This window comes from Grampus griseus (genome assembly GCF_964374135.1).
Source record: "Grampus griseus genome assembly, chromosome: X".
NCBI lineage: Eukaryota > Metazoa > Chordata > Mammalia > Artiodactyla > Delphinidae > Grampus > Grampus griseus.
Window position 1 is genome coordinate 63,680,698 of NC_138999.1, and position 17,860 is coordinate 63,698,557.

The following is a 17,860-nucleotide window of genomic DNA, read 5'->3' on the forward strand; positions in this document are numbered from 1 at the left end:
ATTTTAGGGGAGACTCAATTTGAACTGAGAAAGCCATCTTTAAACCACACTAAAGTGCTCTCTGGCTGGAGAGACTGCAAAGAAGCATTTCTCTGAACTGTCAATGCCCTTTTCATTATGAGGGCAAGCCAGGGTAGGTTTCCTCGCCTGGCATCTGTCAGGCATGAGCTAGTTTATTGTGGAGAAAATAATGAAGGAATAGGAAAAGGGCAAGGCTATTTTCACCCCTTGCTTGTGAATACTGGCACATTTCTGGAGATTAATTCATATCTAGATATTACCTTTCGAGGGTAAAAGAAGCATACAGCACCTGGCTGGCATTGTGGTATTTGATTATTGGCTGACTAGGAGGGCCAAAGGCAAAATGATTGAAATACAACATTGTTTACTCTGTTATCAAAGGGTAGTTTTTAAACAGTAGCCTACTCTGTTAAGGACCAAGTAAAGTCTGTAGTGAAGACCAAGGCTGACACTTTCCCTGCTGAATTGGTTGCAGGAGATTTTTTTTATGGTAGTGGCTTAGTGTGTGAATAGAATGCCAAAAAGGTCATGGAAACCTGGGCAATAGATAAGAGATCCTGTGATGTGGAAAGGGGCCAAAGAAGAGACACCAGGATGATGAAGCATTTTGTATTTGGGGACAATTTATGATAAAACTTCATTTCTGCTTATACTTTTATATCCCTGAGTTGAAGATTTTGATATGCATTATATAATTCTTGATTCTTAAAGTTATTAAATATTGGAATTGATTAAGCAAGTCGAAGAGAGAATGCAAAGCCCATACCTCTATAATATTCTACACTATATTTTCTACACTACTAGGGATCAAAGCACTAATTAATAATTTAAATATTCTCAGCTATTTATGCTCTCACTGCCTTGCCTTTCTCCTTTTTTTCTCCAGTTTATTATAAGCTATATTCTACTCACAGGATTTATGTGCTTCACCTCTCCCCCTGAGGTGAGATATTCCTGTTATACAGGCTCTTGTGCAATTCCTAAAGTAATAACCAGTAGCTCTGCCCACATATGCTTTTTGCTATTCAGGTTCAGTTTGGAAAGCCCTCATCATGTAAGGTTATAATGTCTTAGTAACTGTATTGTAGTTGTATGTGGGGAAGACATATCTTCTGGAGTCCATTGGCATGAAATTAAAAAAAAAATCACTATACTGCTGCAGACCCCATATACATATGTAAACTGAAAATCTGCCTTCAATTTTTTGGAAATAGATGGGATATAACTGATATCTTCAAGTAGAAGAAAGGTGAAAGTAGGATTTTTAAAAAGATTTCATTATAATGATTGAAATCATGTTTTGAAAAGTAAAATATTTTCAACATCTGTTTCATTGTTTTAAAGGTATTATCCAGTGTAAGGTTAATCTTTTTCTTTTAACCTTACATTGGATAATATCTTATGATTTCCTCATTTCTTTCTTTCTTTTTTTTTTGATGTGGACTATTTTTAAAGTATTTATTGAATTTGTTAGAATATTGCTTCTGTTTTATGCTTTGGATTTTTGGCCGTGAGGCATGTGGGATCTTAGCTCCCTGACCAGGGATCGAACCCACACCCCCTGCATTGGAAGGTGAAGTCTTAACCACCGGACTGCCAGGGAAGTCCCTCAACATGTTTCATTTGATCTTGGCAATGAGCCAGTGAAGCAGGTAGCAGAGCCAGTATTAGAACTCAGTTCTCCTTATACCCTACCCAGAGTTTGTCATACAAAGTTCAAATAAGACTCTCCCTTTTCATTTTGAATGAGTTAATGAATCTTTCTGTCCAGTAGGAATTTTGCAACTTCCTTTGAACAGGGATTTAGAAAGTATTTTCTGACAACGAGGGAGTGCTTTGTCAGCCTTTTTCTTAGGAAACTAGGGATTTAGAATTAGTTTCAACATTTTTCAAATCTAAAATTGGTAAGAAGTAGATTTTTAAAACTTGATTAGATAAATACATTGTAAAGAATCAGTAAGTCTCAAGAGATTAGGTTCCTGGAGGCCCAACAAGATTCTCATGTATGATAGAAACTTTAACTGACATCTAAATAACAGCCTCTTAAATCTCAGAATATTTAATGTGGGAAACTTGTTTTCTGTGCTTTCCCTTCTGACTACTTCAGTATTAGCTACTTCAAAATGTAAAAAAGAAAAAGATAATGTGAACAATGTCACAGATTGGAATAGGTGTGTATTTATTCTTGGTGGGGGGACCCTTCTGGATTTTTTAACTTACTCTCCAGTATTTGATGAAATAGCTGAAGACCGTTGTAGCAATGTACAGGCAATAGAGAACAGAATAAGCTAAGAACTGAAGGAAGAATTTATAGTTGGAAAATCCAATGCAGTTATTAACCCTAAAAAAGGAAAAAAAGAAAAACTAATTTGAAATCAGGATCCATTGATTTAGAACACACTGATACAGAGTGAACTGTGTTACCCCTGCTGCTTCATTATCTGTTGTGTAGAAACTCAACAGAAATTTAAGTGCCTTAATAGGAACAGACTGGAAACACAAGTTCATGTCTCACTTGTTTTTCCTTTTATTTACAGACACAGAGACAGCTGGCCTACCTAACAGTTCTGGACTGGTTCCTGACACACCCAAGCAAACCTGGATCTTGGATGCTGAAAACCTACTACAATCTCCGCAGCTATACTTAGTATATTATGGCATGTTCTCTTTATAGTTAGATGATTTCATACTGGTTCTCTAGGTCAGACATACAAAATTTGGAGAATTGCTTAAATTAACAATCTAGAGTTTTTCAAACATCAAGACAGCTAAAAAAAGAACTGAATTATGTAATGTCAAAGGGGACAACTATCTGTACTCTCTTTCGTTATTATAGCTAATGGACAAGAGACCATTAGCTCTGTGACACCAGGAATTCACTATCACACCTTTGATGGTATATTTATTCTTCCTTTAAAATGTTACGCCTTCCCTGTTCCCCACACAAATACAAAGCCCAGTGAATTATGGTAGGGGAAACAGGCATTTTACAACTATGCTTAGGAAAGTAGGCATTGAACAACTTTGACCCTATTAGAGGGGAGAAATTAATCAAAAGGACATACCAAGGGCAATGATGATCCATTTTTAATACACACCTACAAAAGGAAGAAAATACAGTGTGATAAACTTCAGAATTGAACTCAGGGTATCACCAGTATTTTTACATGGTCCCAGTACACTCATTCTTAGATTTCCACTATAGCTTCTCCAAAACTATTCTGTCCTCAGTTGTTCCTAGGATGAGCCAATCACAAAACTTTAGGATCATGCTGGCAGCAAGTTACATGACTAAAATTCCAACCTTTAAAAGGCATTTTTTAAAGGGAACTCTAGGATACTGACACAGAGGGTAGGTCCAAGATACCTCTCCTCATTTTATTTACTTAGTTTAATAAAAGTAAAGAAGAAAACATGACTGCAGCCTGTGCTTGAATCAAGGGTAAGAGAAACATGGATGGAACAAGCACTCAAGAAGAAGGACATGAAGCTTATATTTATTAGTATAAAAATGGGATTTTACAAAGCTGGAGCAATTTGAGTAACAAAATAAAGTAGTATTGACTTATAACCCCAAATGTAAAATGATTGTCCATGCCCACATATTGATATAAGTAAATGATTTAATAAATAAATGAGGGAAAAGAGACAAATCTCCCATGTAGAGGAATTCCAAATAATTTATGTAGATACTCTGCCTGCAAGGCAGGGTGGGGGAAGCATAACTTCTCATTCCTTTAGTGTTGGCTGTACACAGAGATTTCCTTCTAAAGAGTACAGTATGGAGTGGGGGTGGAAGAAGAGTAACTTTACAGTGGAGAAATCTGGCAAACACTGCCTCAGTCAGATGATTAAGATTAACATTGCAGTGATAAGTCATGTCTATAGTACGTACCCTTGATATGATATAATGAGAATGGCACTTAATCTCTCTGGTCTTCCTCCCCCAAAAGACATTATCTAAATCTAATTATGAGAAAAATATCAGACAAATCCCACCTGAGGGATAGTCTGCAAAATACCCGACAATTCTAAAAACCGTCAAGGTTATCAAAAACAAGTAAAGTCTGAGAAACTATCACAGCTAAGAGGAGCCTAGAAGACATGACAACTAAATGTAATACGGTATCCTGGATAGGATCCTGTAACAGAACAAGGACTTCAGGGAAAAACTGAGAAAATCTAAATAGAGTATGGATTTTGGCTAAAAATAAAAAATCAATGCTGGTTCATTAATTGTAAGAAATGTACCATATTAATGTAAGATATTAATGTAAGATATTACATGGAAAATGGTGTGGGGCATATAAGAACTACATACAATGATTCTATAAATTCTATAAATGATTCTATAAATCTAAAACTGTTCTAAAATAAAATGTTTATTTTTTAAAATGCAGTTTTATTTCTCTTTCCTATCTTTATAATAGTTTGAATCATCATCACCCCTGTGAGGGTATTTGGCATGTGCTCATTATGATTGAAAGGAAATGCTCTTTAGGATCAACATGTTAGGATAAGTCACTTGGTTTTTAAGGCAACCATCAGTGGCCAAGCTCAGCCCAGGGGAATTATGGCTGTCACTTACATGGCACAGACAGAGCAGTGGTGGCAGCGATCTGGCTTGATCAAATGGCACCGGTCACAGAACCTTACGGCTATAGGAAAAATAAGGTGGTTAGCACTGGTTAGGGATCAATATGACACCATATATCTTACTAGCAAATCTGGGTGACTTGTTATACACTGATTACAGGCACTCAAACTCATCTCATTTCAAGTTACCAAGCAAAAGACAGATCACATAAGAGAATTGTGGTATGTATTTTTTTCCCTGTTGGATCAATCTTAAAAGCACCTTTTGGGGGATGAGTGTAAGGGGAAAAGTTTTCATATCTGGATATCTGATCATAAAATTCTGTATTATGAAACAAACTATACTGTCAATTGCTTGAGTTATCTTGGGAAAATCATTTAGCCTCTGTTTATTCCAACTTTCCTATCTGAAAACAGGATTCATAATTTATCTCCTGTCTCCAGAGGTTGGATTGTATGAGGTGGATAAAACTCCTAAAGCATGGTAAAGAAGGTAGTTCTTAGAATAAGAATTTGAAGAATAGAAGAGACATTCTAGAACAAATTAGTTCAATTGACCATTCCACAGATGTAGAAAATAAAGACCTGAGCCATGTCAAGTAACTTACACAAAATCACACAGTAAGCAAGTGGCAAGGCTGTGACTAGTACAGTTTTTCTGACCCTTTAGTTCAGGATTCTTTTCACTTTGTAAGTATGATATAAAAAATCAGTTCTCCTTCCCTCTCTACCTCCTTCCTTCTTTATTTCCTTGCATGAAAGACATTTTCCTTTCCTTCTAATTTTCTCTGTGTTCATTGATAGAGTATGACTGTTTATGTGATTATTAAGTGTAACAACTAAAATTATGAAAATTTGAGCTAATATAATAATTAAACCTAAAGTGTACCTTAAGCACACATAACTGATTCAACATAATGAACTATTAATTCAGCAGAGTTTCTGTGTTCATTCTAGCAATGTGGTGGTGGTGGTGACCAAAGTATGCGTATAACTGAGGTAACAAGGAGGGGAGAGGGACATGCATGTTTAGTTCCTTCAACATGTTTTTAAAGATACGGTCAAACACCACTGTCCAGTTTAAGCCACCATCACCTCTAACTTAGATGACTGCAATAGCTGCCTAATTATTTGCTTTCACTCTTGCCCCCTCACAATACATTCTCTACAGAATAGCCAGGTGATTTGTTAAAATCTAAATCAGATCATATCACTCTCCACTAAAAACCTTCAATGGAGTTCCAAACCCTTAGCATGGCAAGTTACTTTTTTTTTTTTTTGGTGGCTCTGCATGGATTGTGGGATCTTAGTTCTCTGACCAGTGATTGAACCTGGCCCCGGTAGTGAAAGCACTTAGTCCTAACCACTGGACCACCAGGGAATTCCTGCAAGCTACTTTTTCTTATTAAGGTCTCAGATCAAATGACATTGCCTCAGAGAAGCCTTCTCTATTACTCTATATCATGAGCACTGCAAACAAATGCTTCAAGGGTCCAGGGAACAGTGAGTAGTGAGTGAAGAACCTGAGAATTCGTGCTGTGTTTAAAAAGAGCGGCTACTACTCAGCTTTAGCTAATTTTTGCCATGGGGAAATGCAGATCGAATGTTACCAGTGTCTGAGTTTTCAAGAGTAGGCAAAAATTGTGGATTTTCATGCAGAAATATTCTAATTGTTAAAAATTAGTAAAAATGCAAAGTTTTAAAAGACACATTAGAGGTCAAACAGAATATATCTCTGGGTCCAATTCCTCCCATATACTTCTAGTTTGTAATCTCTGCTCTATCGCACCATTCTGTTTACTACTGTTTGAAATTATATAGAAAATTTCCTGTCTGTCTCCTTTTCAATATACTTCAGTATGCATGAAGACTTTTAAATAAACCATAACCACCATGACATTATTGCTCTAACAAAGTAAACAATAAATCTTTAATATCATCTAATACCCAGACTATATTAAGACATCCCCAATTGTCATATGGGATCTTAATAAATATTGGTTGAATAAATAAATGATAAATAGATGAACGTAAGTGTCCAACAGTATACTTCCCAGAGCCTTGAAACACAAACTTCCTTATTAGAAACATTAGAATTACTTGTCAAAAAAGCATTCGTTTTCAAATTTTAAAAGGTGGAGAGGGCTTCCCTGGTGGCATGGTGGTTAAGAATCTGCTTGCCAGTGCAGGGGACACGGGTTTGAGCCCTGGTCTGGGAAGCTGCCACATGCTGAGGGGCAACTAAGCCCATGCATGAAAACTACTGAGCCTGTGCTCTAGAGCCTGTGAGCCACAACTACTGAGCCTGTGCTCTAGAGCCCACGAGCCACAACTACTGAAGACTGCACACCTAGAGCCTGAGCTCCGCAACAAGAGAAGCCACTGCAATGAGAAGCCCGCGCATTGCAATGAAGAGTAGCCCCCACTCGCTGCAACTAGAGAAAGGCCACGCGCAGCAACAAAGACCCAACTAAGCCCAAAATAAATAAATAAATGTATTAAAAAAATAAATAAAACGAGGAGAATTGCTCAGCCAGTACTGTTCTACTCATGCATATGAAAACTAACAATAAAACTCCATAGTGAGTATTACTGAAGAAAAATGAAGACATATCTGCACAATCACTTGTACAAGAATTTCATAGCAGATTTACTCATAATAGTTGAGCACTGGAAACAACCCACTTGAGCATCAACTGGTGAACTGATAAAGAAAATATGATATTCATACAATGAAATACTACTCAGAAATGACAATGAAAATACTAGGACCCAAAACCTATGGGGTGCAGCAAAAGCAGTTCTAAGATGGAAGTTTATAGAAATACAATGTTACCTCAAGAAGCTAGAAAAATCTCAAATAAACAACCTAACCTTACACCTAAAGCAATTAGAGAAAGAAGAACAATAAAAACCTAAACTTAGCAGAAGGAAAGAAATCAAAGATCAGATCAGAAATAAATGAAAAAGAAATGAAGGAAACAATAGCAAAGACCAATCAAACTAAAAGATGGTTCTTTGAAAAGATAAACAAAATTGATAAACCTTTAGCGAGACTCAAAGAAAAAAAGGAAGAGGGCTCAAATCAATAAAATTAGAAATGAAAAAGAAGTTACTCACTGACACTGGAGAAATACAAAGGTTCATGAGAGACTACCACAAGCAAATATATGCCAATAAAATGGACAACCTAGAAGAAATGGACAAATTCTTAGAAAAGTACAACTTTCCAAGACCGAAACAGGAATAAATAGAAAATATAAACAGACTAATCACAAGCACTGAAATTGACACTGTGATTAAAAATCTTCCAAAAAACAAGAGCCCAAGGCCAGTTGGCTTCACAGGAGAATTCTATCAAACATTTAGAGAAGAGCTAACATCTATCCTTCTCAAACTCTTCCAAAATATATCAGAGGGAGGAACACTCCCAAACTCATTTTATGAGGCCCCCATCACTCACCCTGATAGCAAAACCAGACAAAGATGTGACAAAAAAAGAAAAATACAGGCCAATATCATTGATGAACATAGATGCAAAAATCCTCAACAAAATACTAGCAAACAGAATCCAACAGCACATTAAAAGGATCACACACCATGATCAAGCGGGGTTTATCCCATGAATGCAAGGATTCTTCAATATACACAAATCAATCGATGTGATACACCATATTAAAAAACTGCAGGATAAAAACCATATGATCATCTCAATAGATGCAGAAAAGCTTTTGACAAAACTCAACACACATTTATGATAAAAAGTCTCCAGAAAGTGGGCAGAGAGGGAGCCTACCTCAACATAATAAAAGCCACATATGACAAACCCACAGCCAACATAATTCAAAATGGTGAAAAACTGAAAGTATTTCCTCTAAGATCAGGAACAAGACAAGGGTGCCCACTCTCACCATTATTCAACATAGTTTTAGAAGTTTTGGCTATGGCAATCAGAGAAGAAAAAGAAATAAAATGAATACAAATTGGAAAAGAAGTAAAACTGTCACTGTCTATGGATGACATGATACTATACATAGAGAATCCTAAAGATGCCACCAGAAAACTACTAGAGTAAATCAAATTTGGTAAAGCTGCAGGATACAAAATTAATGCACAGAAATTTCTTGCATTCCTACACAATAACAATGAAAAATAAGAAAGAGAAATTAAGGAAACACTCCCATTTACCACTGCAAAAAAAAGAACAAAATACTTAGGAATAAACCTACCTAAGGAGGCAAAAGACTAGCATGCAGAAAACTATAAGACACTGATGAAAGAAATCAAAGATGATACAGACAGATGGAGAGATACACCATGTTCTTGGATTGGAAGAATCAGTATTGTGAAAATGACTATACTACCCAAAGCAACCTACAGATTCAATGCCATCCCTACAAATTACCAATGGCATTTTTCACAGAGCTAGAACAAAAAATTTTACAATTTGTATGGAAACACAAAAGACCCCAAACAGACAAAGCAATCTTCAGAAAGAAAAATGAAGCTGGAGGAGTCAGGCTCCCTGACTTCGGACAATACTACAAAGCTACAGTAATCAAGACAGAATGGTACTGGCAAACAAACAGAAATATAGATCAATGGAACAGGATAGAAAGTCCAGAGATAAACCCATGCACATATGGTCACATTATCTTTTTTTTTTTTTTCTTTTTTTTTGTGGTAAGTGAGCCTCTCACTGTTGTGGCCTCTCCTGTTGCGGAGCACAGGCTCCGGACTCAGCGGCCATTGCTCACGGGCCTAGCCGCTCCGTGGCATGTGGGATCTTCCCGGACCGGGGCACAAACCTGTGTCCCCTGCATCGGCAAGTGGACTCTCAACCACTGCGCCACCAGGGAAGCCCTGGTCACCTTATCTTTGATAAAGGAGGCAAGAATATACAATGTAGAAAAGACAGCCTCTTCAATAAGTGGTGCTGGGAAAACTGGACAGCTACATGTAAAAGAATGAAATTAGAACACTCCCTAACACCATACACAAAAATAAACTCAAAATGGATTAAAGACCTAAATGTAAGGCCAGACGCTATAAAACTATTAGAGGAAAACATAGGAAGAACACTCTAAGACATAAATCATAGCAAGATCCTTTTTGACCCACCTCCTAGAGTAATGGAAATAAAAACAAAAATAAACAAATGGGACCTAATGAAACTTCAAAGCTTTTGCACAGCAAAGGAAATGATAAACAAGATGAAAAGACAACCCTCAGAATGGGAGAAAATATCTACAAAGAAACTGACAAAGGATTAATCTCCAAAATATACAAGCAGCTCATGCAGCTCAATATCAAAAAAACAAACAACCCAAACCAAAAATGGGCAGAAGACCTAAATAGACATTTCTCCAAAGAAGACATACAGATTGCCAATAAACACATAAAAAGATGCTCAGCATCACTAATAATTAGAGAAATGCAAATCAAAACTGTAATGAGGTATCACCTCACACCGGTCAGAATGGCTATCATCAAAAAATCTATAAACAATAAATTCTGGAGAGGGTGTAGAGAAAAGGGAACCCTCCTGCACTGTTGGTGGGAATGTAAATTGATACAGCCACTATGGAGAACAGTATGGAGGTTTCTTAAAAAACTAAAAGAACTACCATATGACCCAGCTATCCCACTACTGGGCATATACCCTGTGAAAACCATAACTGTAAAAGATACATGTACCACAATGTTCATTGCAGCACTATTTACAATAGCCAGGAAACGGAAGCAACCTAAATGTCCATTGACAGATGAATGGATGAAGAAGTTGTGGCACATATATTCAATGGAATATTACTCAGCCATAGAAACTAATGAAATTGTTTTTGTAATGAGGTGGATGGACCTAGAGTCCGTCATACAGAGTGAAGTAAGTCAGAAAGAGAAAAACAAATACCGTATGCTAACGCATATATATGGAGTCTAAAAAAACGGTACTGATGAACCTAATGGCAGGGCAGGAATAAAGACACAGATATAGAGAATGGACTTGACACAGTAGGGGAAGGGGAAGCTGGGACGAAGTGAGGTAGTAGCATTGACATATATACACTACCAAATGTAAAATGGATGGCTAGTGGGAAGCTGCTGCATAGCACAGGGAGATCAGCTCGATGCCCAGTGATGACCTAGAGGGGTAGGATAGGGAGGGTGGGAGGGAGGCTCAAGAGGGAGGGGATATGGGGATATATGTATACATATAGCTGATTCACCTTTTTGTACAGCAGAAACTAACACAACATTGTAAAGCAATTATATTCCAATAAAGATGAAAAAAATGATGTAAAAAAAAAGAAATACTACTCAGCAGTAAAAGGAATGAAATACACAAGAGTGTGAATGAGTCTCAAGAACATTATGCTGAATAAAAGAAGCCAGATACAACAGTACATACTGTATGATTCCATTTATACGAAATTCTAGAGCAGGTAGAAGTAATCTATGGTGGAAAACTATCAGAATAGTGGTTGTCTTTGGTTGTGGTGGTGGGCTTGACTGGGAAGGAGCATGAGAGAACTTTTTGGGGTGTGGTAATGTTTTCAGAGGTTTTAGTTACACAGGTGTGTACATTTGTCAAAATACTGAATGGTACACTTAAGATTTGTGCATGTTTTGTATGTAAATTTCACCCAAAAAAGAATAATAAAATATTTAGGTGGATGTGTATTGATATCGGCTACTTACTTTGAAATGCATCAAAAAATAAAATGGCTTGCCATCATTAAAAATCTACAAATAACAAATGCTGGAGAGGGTGTGGAGAAAAGGGAACCCTCCTACACTGTTGGTGGGAATATAAATTGGTACAATCACTATAATGAACAGTATGGAGGTTCCTTAAAAAACTAAAAATAGAACTACCATATGATACAGCAATCCCATTCCTGGGCGTATATCCAGAGAAAAGCATACTTCGAAAAGATACATGCACCCTACATGTTCATTACAGCACTATTTACAATAGCCAGGACATGGAAGCAACCTAAATGTCGATCAACAGATGAATAGATAAAGAAGATGTGGTATATATATATGATGGAGTACTACTCAGCAATAAAAAAGAATGAAATAATGCCATTTGCAGCAACATGGATGGACCTAGAGATGATCATACTAAATGAAATAAGAGAGAAAGACAAGTACCATATGATATCACTTATATGTGGAATCTAAAAAAATGTTAGAAATTAACTTATTTACAAAACAGAAACAGACTCACAGTCATAGAAAACAAATTTATCATTACCGAAGTGGAAAGGAGGTGGGGAGGGATAAATTAGGAGTTTGGTATTAGCAGATACAAACTAGTATATATGAAATAAACAGCAAGGACCTACTGCATACCACAGAGAACTATATTCAATATCCTGTAATAAACCATAATGGAAAAGAATATGAAAAAGTATATATATACATATATATATATATATATACACACACACATTTATGTATGTTTAATTGAATCACTTTATTGTATACCAGAAACTAACACTACATTGTACATCAACTATACTTCAGTAAAAAAAAATTTTTTAAATAAGATATCTTGATGGATGATGGATAGAGGGATGGATTTGTGGACAGATATGTGATAAAGAGATATAGTAAAATGTTAGTGGTGACTCCAGTGGTGGGTATACAGATGTTTATAATTATTCCATCTTGGGTAAATGTTTGACCTTTTTTATAATAAAATGTTGAGAAAAAACTCCACAGTGTTCTTCAGAAGAAAGGAGGAAAAAGTGGGCTAGATTGAGGATATTTATGACTCAGTCTTTCTGAGATCCTTGTTGATCTGCCTCTCTAAGCGACTTTGGATGAACTGACCTCCACTCCCAGTTCTTGTGTAAACTGGTAGTTTCTTGGCCATATCAGAAAGCATCTGCTTCTGGACCTCAGGTCTCTCTTCATTTTCATAGCGCTCCTTGTCGGTATAGGACAGGTGGAACTGGAAGGAGAAGTGAGAGGCAAGACTTTACTTTCCAAAATTCACAGAAAAGATTAAAAACAACAATAACTATTTGGATGAAAATATTTGTTACCTATCCTTGAAGCTCAGGTACCAATTTGGTTTATAACTTTCTCTGGATAATTATCTCATTTATCTTATTTGGCTTTTATCTAAATATTCATAACTCTATGTGATAGGTAATATTGTTTTATAACTAAAGAAAATAAAACTTAGATTAAGTACCTTATCTATGGTTACACTCACTCAACTAATAAAAGCAGCAAAACTAAGCCCCAAACCCAGTTCACTTGACCCCAAGACTTATGCCATTTCCACTCCATTATACCGTAATACGATATTGCATGTTGATATGTGATACCTTGTTGCCAGGACCCTGTTGATGATAAACTATGCTTCTTATTAAGTTGTGAGTATTTTTCATAGGTGACACTCTTGGAGAAGCTGGATGAGACTACTTGCAACATTGTCTTCACATTCTATAATAATTTTTCAAATGAATAGAAATTTGGATATTCTCACTATTTCAGAAATTTTTAGTCTGGTATGGAGCTTGTTGCCATGTTTGTGCTACACTTTGCTAATCTGGCAAAAAAAATGCCAATGATTTTCCAAAGTAATACAAACCTGTAAGTTTTCTTCTGTTTGGGCCAAAGGGTAGGCAGAGGTGAAAAAGAGAAAGATCTGTGATCACATTCTCTGGATTTAAACTTAATCTCTGCCATTTAATAGTTCAAAAAGCACTTTGGAAAATCAGATACTCTCAACCTAAGTTTCTTTGTCTGTAAAACAGAGGAAATAATACTTACTTCACAAGACTGGTGTAACAGTGCTGGATAATAACAAGTAATTAAAGTCTCTTTTACAAGTCCAATTTCTTAAATCATTTAGAAATATTTGATATAGCCAATCTTTAAATTTTTAACTATTCTAGATAGTGTGTAGCAGTATGTTATTCTGATTTTAATTTGCACTCCTTTGATTACTAATGACATTCAGCACCTTTTTATGAGTTTATTGGCCATTTGGGTATCTTCCTGTGAAATGCCTATTCAAGTCTTTGTCCATTAGAAAATAATTGGGTTATGTGTATTTTTTATTATTGATTTTGTAATGATTTGAATAGTAATTTATGTATTTTGTATACTAGTCCTTTGTTGAATATTTTCTACCAGTCTGTGGCTTTCCTCTTTACTTCCTTTATGGTGCATTTTGAGGATCTGAAGATCTTGGTGGGAGTGTAGATTTATGCAACCACTTTGGAAAACTGTTTGGCATTATCTACATAAGCTAAATATGTGCCGCCCTATGACTCAGCAATTCCATTCCCAGTTATATACCTAAGAGAACAATGAGTGTGTGTGTGTGTGTGTGTGTGTATGTATGTGTGTTTGTGTGTATGCCAAAAGACAGGTACAAGATTGTTCATAGCAGCTTTATTCATAATAGAAATAAATGGTAACAACACAAGTGTCCTTTAATTGGTGAATGGATAAATCAACTGTGATAAAAGAGAATAACTAACAGCAGTAAAAGGGAATGAATAACTGAAACATACATCAACATGAATGAATCTGGAAAACACTGCACTGAGTGAAAGGCTTACACAGAACTGTGCATACTATGATTCCTTTTTTGTGTGAGGCTCAAAAATAGGCAAAACTAATCTATGGTGATAGAAAGACTAGTGGTTATGTCTGATAGGAAGCTGATTGGGAAAGGGTATGAAAGAGATTCCTGAGGTGTTGGAAATGTTCAAAATCTTAACCTGGATGGTGATTATATAGGTGTAAATATAGGTAAAAAATCATGAAATCATACTCTTTACAGCTTAGTTCTTGGAATAGAGTATGTATTTGTACATCAGTAAAATAGTAAAACAAATAAATTAATAAAATATTTAAGATAATTTAAATGTATCTGACTTTTAAAATTGGAAATGTATAAAATCAAACACTCTATTTTAAGAACCATACCTGTGGTGGTGCATTTTTATGGTATCATGTCATTCTAAACTAGAGTGACTTCCTGTGGGTATGTGGAAATGAATAGGGGAATTTTTGGCTATTACAGTAAATATGGTGCACTATAGGCATTTAATGGGTGGAGGCCCAGGAAGCCAAGGATTCTGTGATGAACTGTATAGGCACACACAACTAAGAATTTTCAGAACCAAAAGTCTATAGGTCAATATTATAAAATGGTAACTAAATAATATAAATTTAATATAAAAACAACTGGGTTTTTTTTTGTTTTCTTAGAAGAACAATTATGCTAACTGGAAAGTATAAAGTTTTATTTTTTAACTTATTTTTAACCTTCTTATTGAAGTATAGTTGATTTAAAAGTATAAAGTTTTAAACAATTCTTTTTTAATGTTGATAATTAAAAGTAGCACCTTGGGGCAGCGCTTTAAGTTCGGGGATGGTCTTGGGAATATAACTTTCTTGTGGTATACTGCCCCAGCTTGAAAGGCACAGGCAGTGTTGTTACTGCTTGTATGTGATGAAACCTTGTGGTTATATAGCCAGTAGACTTTGGTTTGGAATAGGATGTCATGCCTGGATGCCCTATTTCTGGCACTAACCAAGCATTTTTGAGGGTTAGAATGCAATGAGCCAGTAAATGCACTTTGGGTGGGACAACTGGTGATAGACTGGGATGTATTTGTTATTAGATAAATTAATATCATGACTATCAAATAGGTCCAAAAGATTCACCTTTTCTTTTTACCCATTAAAAATGATTAACACGTGGTCTTAAATGTTAGACATTTGCAGTGATTATCTAAATCCTGTCATCATGTCACCCAGTTTAGGCCAACAAAATTCCTAATCACTCAGCCTTTTTACTGGTCTACAAGCTTTATAAATAGTGTGACAAGGACAATTATTTTATTGAGCTAAAATTCACATAACATAAAATTTCATTTTAAAATGTACATTTTATAGTGTACGAGTCAGTGGCATTTAGTACATTCACAGTGTTTTGCAACCATCACCACTATCTAGTTCCAGAATATTTTTATCACTCCAAAAGGAAACCCTCTATACATTAAGTGGTGATTCCCTATTCCCTCCATTCCCATTCCCTGGCAACCACTAATCTACCTTCTGCCTCACTGGATTTTTCATATGAATGGAATCAAACAATATGTGGCCTTTGGTGTCTGCTGTATTTCAATTAGCATAATGTTTTCAAGGTTCATCCATGTTGTATCATGTATCAGTAATGTATTCCTTTATAATGGCTGAATAATATTCCATTGTATGGACATACCACACTTGGTTTATGAATTCCCCTGTTAATGGACATTTGGCTCCTTCCCATCTTTTGGTTACAGTGAATAGTGATCTGTGAACAGCTGTGTATAACTATTTGTTTGAACAACTGTTTTCAATTCTCCTGAGTATATACTTAGGAGTAGAACTGCTGGGTCACATGGTAATTCTATGTTTAACCTTATGAGGAAATGAAAACCTGTTTTCCACACTAGCCACGCCATTAAAATTCCCAGTAGCAATGTATGAGGATTCAGAATTCTCCATATTTACACTAACACTTGTTATTTTACATTTTTCTTTCTTTCTTTCTTTTTCTTTCTTTCTTTCTTCCTTCCTTCCTTCTTTCTTTCTTTCTTTTTGTCTTTGTTTTGTTTTTATTACAATTATTTTATTACATTCATCTGAGGTTGTACATATTTGATTTCATGGAATAAAATTCAAAGATGTGAAGAGACCTTCATTATTAGGGAAAGTCATGAACTGATCACAAGATGATATACCTCTAGATTGGCTCTACTCCAGTCTTGTTTTCATATTCCTGCATAGCATTATTCAGAGAGCCTTCCTTATTTAAAAAAATAAATTAAGACACTAGCACTTCAAGAAAGTGTGCCCAACTCCCACAGTTTCCCACCTCCCCAAAGTTAACATTTTCCTTGGTTTTTGCCTTTTTCTTATGGTTCATAATTCCTTACTTTTTGTACCAGTTATCTATGGTCACAATAATGTTTCATAACATACAACTTTGAAATCTAGAATAATAAGCATCAAGGTTCAAGGGTCTGTGTGCTGGCAATTTTGGCTGAATTGACTAAGCAGTTCTGGTCCCCAAACTCACTCACGTATCTGGTAATTGTCTGACTATTGATCCATCTTAGTTGGGATGACCCTGATGACTCAATTCTGCTCCCATGTTTGTGTCCCATCAGGCTAGACTGGCATGTTGTCAAGGTGGTGATAGAAGGCAAGAGGAGAAATCCAAATGGAAACATGTAAGTGCTCTTTCAAGCATCTACTTATCTCACATCTACTAACATCCCATTGGATAAAGCAAGTTACATGGCTAGATGCAGAGAGAGTGGGAGGACATCAGAGGTTATGGCAAAGTTCATGACTACAAGAAAGCATGAGAAATTGGAACAATTGATGTGATCACTCTACCACACCTACAATCTTCTTTTTCTACTTCCTGGGCAAAGGAAGATAGCTCATCTGAATAGGAATTTGGCTTGATTCAATATTGGAGGATCACTGACAATTTTTTCCTTTATGTTAAAAAAATTTCCATTCAGTAAAATTTACCTTTGTATGGTATATGATTCCATGATTTCTTTTATTGAAATGTATCTGGCATACAATATTATATTAGTTTCATGTGTACAACATAATGATTTGACATCTCTATGCATTTCAAAATGATCACTACAATGTCAAGTTACCATCTGTCACCATACAAAGTTAACACAATATTGACTGTATTCCGTATACTATACATTACATCCCCATGACTTATTCATTTTATAACTGGAAGTTTATGCCTCTTGATCCCCATCACCCATTTTCCCCCCCACTCTTACCCCTTTTCCTCTGGCAACCTCCACTGGGAATCTGCTCTCTGTATCTATGAGTCTGAGTTCAGTTTTGTTTTGTATTTTAAATTTCACATATAAGTGAAATCATGTGGTATTTGTCTTTCTCTGACTTATTTCACTTAGCATAATACCCTCAAGGTCCAACCATGTTGTTGCAAATGACAATATTTCTTTCTTTTTAATGACTGAGTAGTATTCCATTGTATATATACCATATCTTCTTTATCCATTCATCCACTGATGGACACTTAAGTTGCTTCCATATCTTGGCTATTGTAAATAATGCTGCAGTGAACATAGGGGTGCATATATCTTTTCTAATTCATGTTTTTGTTTCCTTTGGATAGATACCCAAAAATGGAATTCCTGGATCATATGGTAGT

At 35.8% G+C, this 17,860-nt stretch overlaps 1 protein-coding gene across 2 annotated transcripts in view; it reads right to left on the reverse strand.

The window, feature by feature from the left end:
• The window catches only part of ZDHHC15 (zDHHC palmitoyltransferase 15), a gene marked incomplete at both ends in the record, with an annotated part of 102,230 nt that overhangs the window by 31,604 nt on the left and 52,766 nt on the right, over positions 1–17,860 (reverse strand). For both annotated transcript variants that reach the window (XM_082681677.1, XM_082681676.1), the window contains 4 exons: positions 2,242–2,362; positions 3,087–3,119; positions 4,610–4,679; positions 12,460–12,580. In XM_082681677.1, the coding sequence (XP_082537803.1) occupies positions 2,242–2,362; positions 3,087–3,119; positions 4,610–4,679; positions 12,460–12,580 (345 nt within the window). The remainder of the gene's footprint in view (positions 1–2,241; positions 2,363–3,086; positions 3,120–4,609; positions 4,680–12,459; positions 12,581–17,860) is intronic.